Here is a 9,555-nt window from a genome sequence, read left to right on the forward strand (position 1 = left end):
GTATCATAATGTGACCTAATAAAGCTGGAAAGCTGGTTTCATAGAAGAATCGGTTAATTGGTTGGTACAATATTATATTATGGTGGTCACTTTACTCTCGGCGTGAAGCTTGGTGGTATAATATTATATTAGGGTGGTCACTTTACTCTCGGCGACCGGAATCATTTTAAACTTTAATGGTACAATTAACTTTATTAAAGTTGGGTGATCAGATTGGATGGTGAATATAGAATTCGGCCTTATGCAAGCTGTGTCCAATGAAAGTAAAGATGCCAACAGTGTGGAAAGGGTCGTCTTTTACTATTTTAGTGACTAAACAATTTTCCTGGTCTCATAATGTTACCTAATAAAGCTGGAAAGCTGGTTTCATAGAAGAATCGGTTAACTGGTTGGTGGTCACTTTACTCTCGGCGAGCGGAATCGCTGAAACTTGGTGGTAGAATCTATTTGGAATAAACTCTGGCGCGGAATGATGGAAAAACAAAGCTAATGAAGCTGACCATTGATCTACGGACGCGTGGCTAGGCGAAAAGCTGTTCCTGATGGAATAAACTTTTCGCTACAATAATTGAAACTTAGCTGAGCCTATATCTATTTCACAGCCCCTCTCCTTCAATTACCCTTGTCTTTCAGTTTCAGTGAGCATACTGCATAGTCATCTCTCCCCGTTATTGTTTGCTGCCTACTGTTACATAAATACTCTAACCTTCTGGTTTTTTTATATTCATACTCTCTTGTATTCTGCTCTAATTTCATTGAGGATCTGACTGATGGAGCAACCACTCTTGGATGTTGCAACCGGAACCGCAGGCGGCACCATTAGCAGCGTTATTCTTGTTCCACTCATCCAGGAACTCATCCAACAGATAGACGCTGTAATTCACTTGGAAGACAACCGTAAGCTTCTTGAAGAGCAGTTGAATCATATGAAGAGCCTCTTGCTTGACATCAATTCTCAGTTTCAAGTTCAGCAGAGGGAGACACCGGCTTCTCTAGAGAATTGCTTGCAAATGATGGAACGCAAAGTTGGAGAGGCCAGAGAGTTGATCCATCGCTCACAACGGCCCTGGCTACAGCAGTGTATTGACTGCCTCCTTTGCAAGCCAAATGTCTTTAAGCAAATCCAAGAGTGGAACAAAGCTATTCCTGGTCTCCACGCTGAGCTTAGAAGCGACTTCTCCTTGTTTTGCAGTGCTCAACAGATTGCGTCCACGGCACCACAACAGGCAGACGCACTACTTCAGGATGAACCCGACACCGGATTCGTCGGGGTGGACATAAAAGCTGCCGAGACACAGATACAGAGATGGGTTTTAGAAGCTCCCCATGTTCGCATAATCGGAATATACGGTATGGGTGGTGTTGGAAAAACAACACTGCTCAAAAAAGTGTACAACATCTTCAAGGTTAGTAACGATTTTCATGATGTAATATGGGTTACAGTTGCTCAGTTTTCGATTCTGCAGATGCAAAATGATATTGCCTCTACTATAAATTTAGATGTAGCAAACTGTTCAGCTGATATGCGGAAGATGAAGTTGTCCGCGTATCTGAAGACCAGGAAATTCCTTTTGGTTTTAGACGACATGTGGAGCGCAGTCGATCTTAAAGAATTGGGCGTGGAATTTGGCCAAAACAAAGGCAGCAAAGTTGTATTCACAACTCGAAATAGAGATCTGATTCGAGAAATGAAGGCAAAAGAGTCCATGCAAATACAACCCCTGCGAAGAGAGGAGCCTTGGGAGTTGTTTAGGAAAGTAGCTTTCGAAGATGGCTCTGCTCCTGAGCATTTAGAGCATACGGCGCGACAAGTGGCCGAGGAGTGCAAAGGGTTACCGTTGGCGATAAAGGTAATTGCCGCAGCAATGATTGGCATCACAGCTGTACAGGAGTGGGAGCTTGCTTTGAAGCAGATGCAGAAAGTGGATTTGAATTTTCCACTTACTCACCCTAGAATTGATCGAGATTTATATCAGCGATTGAGATGGAGTTACGATAGTTTGCCCCATCCTCATTTGAAAAGCTGCTTTCTTTACTGTGCAATGTTCCAGGAAGATGCTCGCATTGCGGTGGACTACTTGGTGCAGCTGTGGATCGCAGAAGGTGTGGTGAAGACCAATGAAGATGCGGAGTATGACTATGTATTGAAGACGGCGGAGAGCTATGTAAAGTTACTTGAAAATCGTTGCTTATTCCAGGTGGGAAACGGATATGATATGAGTGTCCATGACGTTGTCCGCGACATGGCAATCTATATTGGAGAGAATGAGGAGAATTGTGTATTGAGGGCAGGTCAAAGTCTTCAACATTTCCCCGATATCAAGGACCCTCATAATTGCAAAAGAATATCAGTTTCCTTCAATAATTTGACGTCTTTGTCGGCAAAGGAGTTAAAATGCCCGAAATTGGTTTCTTTATTCTTGGACCGGAACTCCGAATTGAAAGAAATTCCGGAAGCATTTTTCCTCAACTTCCCCTCTTTGAGGGTGTTGGACCTTTCTGGCATAGCAATGAAATCATTGCCAACATCACTGTGGCAATTGACACAACTTGAGTTTCTCGGGTTGGAACTGACGGAGATTGACGAGATATGCGAAGATATTGGGAATCTTTCACATCTTCAGTTTTTGCATCTTCGCCACTGTCGAAAGTTAAAATCGCTGCCTTCTCAAATGGGAGAACTTAAAAATCTGAAGCATCTCCAGATGTGGTTGTATTGTGATCCAAGCTTAGTCACTGATAACCTTCGCAGTAAGCTTCCAAACTGCACTATTGTAATGTAACCCTGAGATTATTTTAACAACAGTTTTTCAAATATCTTTTCCATAAAATGTTTTTCTTTTAAATGTGTAAATTATATATAATATGATATATGTGATTTTAAATTTTGATATTTTTTTATTGATAATTTTGAAAATAAAGAGTAAATAGATATTTTTCAATAATTTTTTTACCGCGCGATTTAAAAATAAAAGTAAATAAACCGTTTCATCATGGGTTCGATGAGCGGTGCCCAAACTTTGAATTCTGATATCCATAACTTAATGAAGTATACCATTTACTTCACTGACGCCATTTCGCCATTTGATTTTTGGCATGGTATTCTTTTCCCCACTGCATTCATACCTCTGAGACCCTATGATGGCTGGACATTGTGCTACGATGTTTGATATAAAATAAAATTTGAAAGTATTCATAAAATATATATTTATACGAATAATAAAACATTTATAACATAATAAAATAGATACAAAATAAAATTTGAAAGTATTCATAAAATATATATTTATACGAATAATAAAACATTTATAACATAATAAAATAGATAGCTCTTTTAAATTAAAAAAAAAAAACTTTTAAAAATACAGGAAAACATGCATGCATAAGAAGGCAAAGAGGCGGTATAATTAATTTTAAAAATACAGGAAAACATGCATGCATAAGAAGGCAAAGAGGCAGTATCTTCTTAATGTTTAGTTTCTTCTTAAATAATTATGTGATTTTTTTATTTTTTATTTGGTTGGTTTATGATTTTAGTTTATTTAATGTATTTGAATTTAATTTTTTTTTATAATTATAATTATTTTTTTCTAGTTATTTGTCCCTTTGTCTTATTTTTTAGTTTCAATATAAAGGGAGTTATAATTCAGAGAAGTTTAATGTTGAAGTTTTTAAATGTAGTTTGAAAGACTTAGAATTTATCTGATTAATTTATTTACTTACATTTTGTCTTATGGGTTACCACTATCTTGGAAAATCCCATATCATTCTCTAGCTTATAATATTTGAGAACAAAGTGAACAATTAGTTTAAAATGTTGAGTATTAAAAATATGAATTTGGTTCTTTCGAAAATTCCCACCTTAATATTATGTCCCATGTGAATCTTAAATTTGAAATTATCATACCATCATGGTTGGTCACATCATGAGTAAGATTATTGCCAAAACTTTAGACATATACATTTGCAAATGGGTGAAGAGTAATAGATTGAGGGCGAAAGGATATTTGCAAATGGGTGAAGAGTAATAGATTGAGGGCGAAACTACCAAATTGGTAATGCTTATGGTATGATTTGGTACATGAGTAAATAAGGCAGAATACTAGAGATGGAACTTCGTCCAAGTGTGAGGACGGAGAAAATTGTGCCTTGGATGGAAAGGAAAAGAAGGGGAAGGGACGAAATCCCAATCCAAAGGAGATTCGATTCAAGGGGGAAAGAAGAAAGACTTGTCCAAAATCAAGTGCCTTCATTTTCATGAACTTGGGCACTATGCCACAAAGTGTCCACATAAGGAGGCAAGAAAGAATACCTCAGGAGGAGCGGTAGGTGAAGCTTTGGATTCACAGTTTGAGCTTGAATTCACTCTCATCGCACAATGATGGGGAGTGTGTGGTACCTGGATAGTGGTGCATTGGTCCACATGATGAGGAACAAAGAATTCCTCACTCACTCGGAGGAGAAATATCTCAAGATGCACATCGAGATGGGAGATGATGGAAGGCACATGACTGGGATTGGTACAGTAACCTTTCAAAGGGAGTCAGGCTACCCTCGCAAGCTCAAGGATGTGATGTTTGTCCCGGGTCTAAAGAAGAATCTAATCTTCATTGCAGTATTGGAAGACCGTGGTTAGGATGTGATATTTAGGAAAGGGAAAGAATTTTTAAGACACATAGCCACGGGAAAAGTGAAGCAGGTCAGGGTTTTTGTAAAGAACTTGCACAAGCTAGATGTGGAAGACTATGTTGCATTGAGCACAAAGGCAGAGAAGGTGCAGAGTCGAGATTTCAGTTAACTATGGCATAGGAGACATGGCCATTTTCACCATGGAACTTTGAATATTAAACAATAGATTACCACAGGTCTCCCCAAAGGAGTACTAGAGCAACATGATACATGAAAAGGGTGTACCTTGGGGAAGTACACAAAAGACACCTTCCATGAGCAGGACATGAAGGCGCATGCAGTCCTTAAAAGGATACACTCTGATGTATGTGGATATTTCTCGACAACCTCCACTGCTAATCACAAGTATTATGCTATCTTTGTGGATGATTTCTCACAAAAGTGTTGGATCTTCTTCATGGAGAAGAAAGATCATATATTCTCCAAGTTTGTTGAGTTCAAGGTGCTTGTTGAGAAAGAAACTGGCAAGAAGCTGAAGGCTCTTAGGAGCAATAATTGAGGTGAGTACATGTACAATGAGTTTAAAAATTTATGTTCAAAGGAAGGAATTTGACGGGAATTGGCAGCACCTCACAACCCACAAAAAAATGGGGTGGTTGAGAGGAAGAACCATAGTATTGTGGGAGTAGCAAGGGTGATGTTGTGTGACCAAGGCCTACCACTACACTTGTGAGTTGAAGCGTGCAACACAATAGTCTATTTGTTGAACAAGAGTCCTCATCAAATTCTTGGCATGAGTACACTAGAAGAATATTTCTCAGGGAGGAAGCCAAATGTGTCACACGTCAAGATTTTTGGATATCTAGTATACTACCATGTCTATAAAGAATCAAGGAAGGATATAGAGCTGACATCAGAGTTGGGGATATTTGTGGGGTACACAAAAACTCCTCACAACTACCATGTGTAGTTTTCATCCCTCAGAATGATAGTTATGTGAATGGATGTGAAGTTTGATGAGGAGATGGAAATGAGGTTTTCTCTTGAGAGGGAGCTTTAGTTTCAACATTATTAGGATATTTTTGCTCAAAAGGAAGAACCTCAAGAAGTTGTGGAGCAGCCACAAGTTGACGATCAGAGAGTGGAGACATCCACTCAAGCATAAACATCCAGAGAAATATGGAAATGAACCAAGGAATATGAGACGTTATTGCATGATGCTAGAGAGAATGTGGGAGCACCCACTTCACAGTATAGGAAGCAGAGGTCACCTGATCGATACACTAGCTACATGGATCTGATGACTGAGCTTATAGTGACCGAGACATCCTCTTTCGAGGAAGTAGTAGAGAAACTTGTATGCATTGATGCTATGGTGGAGGAATATGATTCCATAGTCAAGAAAACTGTTTGGGAAGTGGCCCTAAGAAAAACAGATAAATCAGTGGTGCGTTCAAGATGGATCTTCAAGGTTAAGCATGTAGCAGATGGAAGCATAAAGAAGAATAAGGCCAGATTAGTGTCCAAAGTATTCTTTTAAGTTGAGGGAATTTAATATGAGGAGACCTTTGCTCTTGTAGCAAGGTACTCATCCATTAGATCTACTCTTGCATTGGATGCGCAAATGGGGTGGAAGATCCACCAGATGGATGTGAAGACAACCTTCCTCAATGGAGTTATTGAGGAGGAGGTGTACATTGAGAAACCTAGAGGTTTTGAGACCTTTGATTGAGAGTCGCATGTGTGCAGGATCAAGCAAGCATTGTATGGAATCAAGCAAGCACCCCTTGCTTGGTACAACAAGATCAACAACTATCACACTAGGTTTGGGCTTTACCAAAAGTGAAGTAGATGCAAACATTTATCATATTATGGTAGAAGGTAAATTATTGATTATTGTCTTATATGTTGATGATTTAATTTTAACTGGTGATGAGAAGTTGATCAGATCTTGCAAGGAGGACCTTGCAATAGAATTTGAAATGAAGGAAATGGGACTCATGCACTACTTTCTTCATTTGGAAGTATGGTAAGGAGATGGGGAATTATTTTTCTCTCAAGGAAAGTATTCTAATGAGATATTGAAAAAGTTCCACATGGAGAGTAGCAAACCCATGGAGGCTCCTCTAACAGGAAATTGGAGGAAAGAGGATGGCACTTCAGGTGAGGAAGTGGAAGCTACAATCTATCGACAGCTTGTGGGTTCACTAAGGTATCTTATGAACAGACGACCATATATGTTCTATGTAGTCAACCAGCTTAGTCAAGCTATGGTTAGGCCAACCAAACTATTTTGGAAGGCAACTAAGCATGTCCTTTGGTACCTCAGAGGCACCACCTAGTTTGTACTATGGTACAAATGAACAGAGGGAGTGAAGCTTCAAGGCTTCATAGATACAGATTGGGCGGGGATTCCATTAGACTGAAAGAGTACCACAAGAGGAATTTTCATTGTTGGTTCTGCAACAATTTCCTGGTACACCAGGAAGTAAAGATCAGTGGCACTCATCTCAACAAAAGTAGAATACATGGCTTCCAGTCAAGCAACATGTGAGGCGATCTAGATGAGAAATATTATTGTGGGACTATTTGGTTAGATGATGGATCCTACTGTGATTTACTCTGATAATCAGAGTTGTATCAAGCTCTCTAAAAATCATCTATTTCATGATTGATCCAAGTATATAGATATTTGGTATCACCATCTATGGGATTGTGAGCAAAGGCAAATTTTGTTGTTGGAATACATTTGTGTAGAGGAACAAGATGCAACCATTTTGACATAGGATTTGTCAAGAGGAAAATTCGAGTTCCATAGAGGCAGGATCCAGATAATCCCTTTCTTGCTGAAAGGGAGTGTCGAAAATGCACGAAGAAAATCTCAGTTTGACTTTGCCTTGGTCAAACTAGAGAGAATTCAAATTTCTAGTTCAATTAAATTGAGTTATTATCAGTAAAACTAGTTCTAACTATTAGAGGAACTAGTGGAAGGTCAATTTGTGTAGTATTACTTCAGTCACACTCAGTGATCATTTAGTTAAATAGTCAATCAACCCAAAATAATTGATGCATGCAAAAAAATTAAGTTACCTAGTGGAGATAGAGGTTCAAGGGAAGTTAACTATCAGTTGTAGACTATCCCAAGTTGTACAGGTGGTGTATGCAATCATAGGATGAACCTAGAAGGATTACATAATTCCAATTGAGGAATTTCCTAATTAATAGGGGCCTAAATCTTGAAGGAACAACGTAAGGAAATAGGAGCTTGGAGTGCTTGAAAATTAGCAAAGTGTTGGCCAGAGTTAGTGAATCAGGCAAGGGGATAGACTATACACTTACAGGTTATGCTCAGGCTTGAGCAGTACATATTTCATCTCTATTCTTTGATTAATGAAATAAAGATAGGAAGGGGTTTTGAGCAGTTTATTTACCCTCGATAAATCATTGTGTATGTCTGATAAATCTTTGTGCATGTTTATAATTTGTGTTCTTGATCATGAATTAACTTCCACAGATGAGTATAATAGATTTGAGTCTTGTGTTTTAGTAAATTATATGAGCAGTTTCAGATCTACACATAATTTCTACATAGTGAAATCTAGCTTGACCAATGGCTATGTGACTCTCACCACGTATAAAAATTAGTCCTTCCAACTTTATCCATCTTTATAACTCATGATTAGATTATCTTTGTTAAATTCATATATGATTTGGGGACCTTTTCTTTGGCCAAAATATCACATCTAGATAAAGAGGGTACTTGTCTCATTCTCCAGCCACATACGTGACAAGAAATCAATCACACAAGCCATCATTTTCACAAAGTTTTTTATTTTCCCCATTTATCAATTTAGTGATATTTAAAGTGGTGATATTGTGAAGCATGTCCATTGGAAAGGATGAGCCTTAGTTTGGTTATGTTAGGTATCCATATGTAGCACTGTTTTCCTTTATGTGACTGTCAAAAAATGGGATGGAAAATTAGTAGCACTCTAGAGGCTAGTTGCTACTTCATATTATTCATCTCCATATTGATAAGCCATCTCCACACACATTATAATTAGGTATTTCAGATATTTGTAAGGGAGAGATTAAATATGGTAACAGGAACGCAATAAAATACAAAGATAACCATAAAGACAGATATGCAATGGAAATAATACTTCATTTCATTACTGTAAAATACTGAAATATGCTTACAAACAGAAATGGAAATAAACCAGCTAGGGCGATGGTAGCTTATCTCTGAGAAGAGATGTGGCGGCTACATGCCTCTCAACTGTCTTACAATGAGGCTCAAGGGCCTTTTTATTATTGAACAATAAGAGAAAACCATAAACAACCAAAACCCTAACCCGAGGAGATGTAACACCAAGAGTTTGTGGGCCCTGTTGGGGTGAGTTGGACAGCCAACTTCCCGAGGTAGCGAATTGGTCATATTATCTCCGTTTGACGCGAATGATAGCCCGTTGGAAAGATCTCTCCGAGGACTACGATGGGAAAAGGCGATTTTAAATAGAAAATCGTTGGCGGTAGATTTCCCAAAAAATGTCATTTAGGTCCTCAAAACGGCTCCGGAAGTTTAGGACCTGAAAAACTGCTAAAAATAGTAAACTGTGCTATAATTAAGGAAATTGAAAAACTGAAAGAAGCCCTGGTGGGGATCCAAGTGGAATTAGCGAGTGGCCACCAATATCCACCTGGATCATTCCTCCCCCCTTAGGAAGCAATGGTCCCCATTGCGTTGAGTTCGTCCATGAGATGAGGGAACTTCTACTGAACTTGGTCCCTGGTGAGCCACTTGCCCTGGTGAAGGAGTTGGCCTGCTTTGACAACTCGATACAGTTGGATATTTTGCTGGCGAGTGTGCTTGATTTGTGTTTCCATGATCCGATCAGTTGTAGCTTGTTCCATGCAATCTGGATT

The 9,555-nt window shown here is 38.8% G+C and overlaps 1 protein-coding gene across 1 annotated transcript; it reads left to right on the forward strand.

The window, feature by feature from the left end:
* The first annotated feature begins 548 nt into the window (after positions 1–548).
* LOC149150112 (disease resistance protein SUMM2-like) lies at positions 549–2,785 on the forward strand. Its single transcript, XM_089440728.1, has one exon. It carries the CDS (start codon positions 771–773, stop codon positions 2,781–2,783), a length of 2,013 nt encoding a protein of 670 aa, XP_089296854.1. The 5' UTR covers positions 549–770; the 3' UTR covers positions 2,784–2,785.
* The last annotated feature ends 6,770 nt before the right edge of the window (positions 2,786–9,555 follow it).

The sequence above is a fragment of the Pinus tabuliformis genome, chromosome 9, assembly GCF_031772625.1.
Source record: "Pinus tabuliformis cultivar Carrire ecotype Pingquan chromosome 9, CPIR1, whole genome shotgun sequence".
NCBI lineage: Eukaryota > Viridiplantae > Streptophyta > Pinopsida > Pinales > Pinaceae > Pinus > Pinus tabuliformis.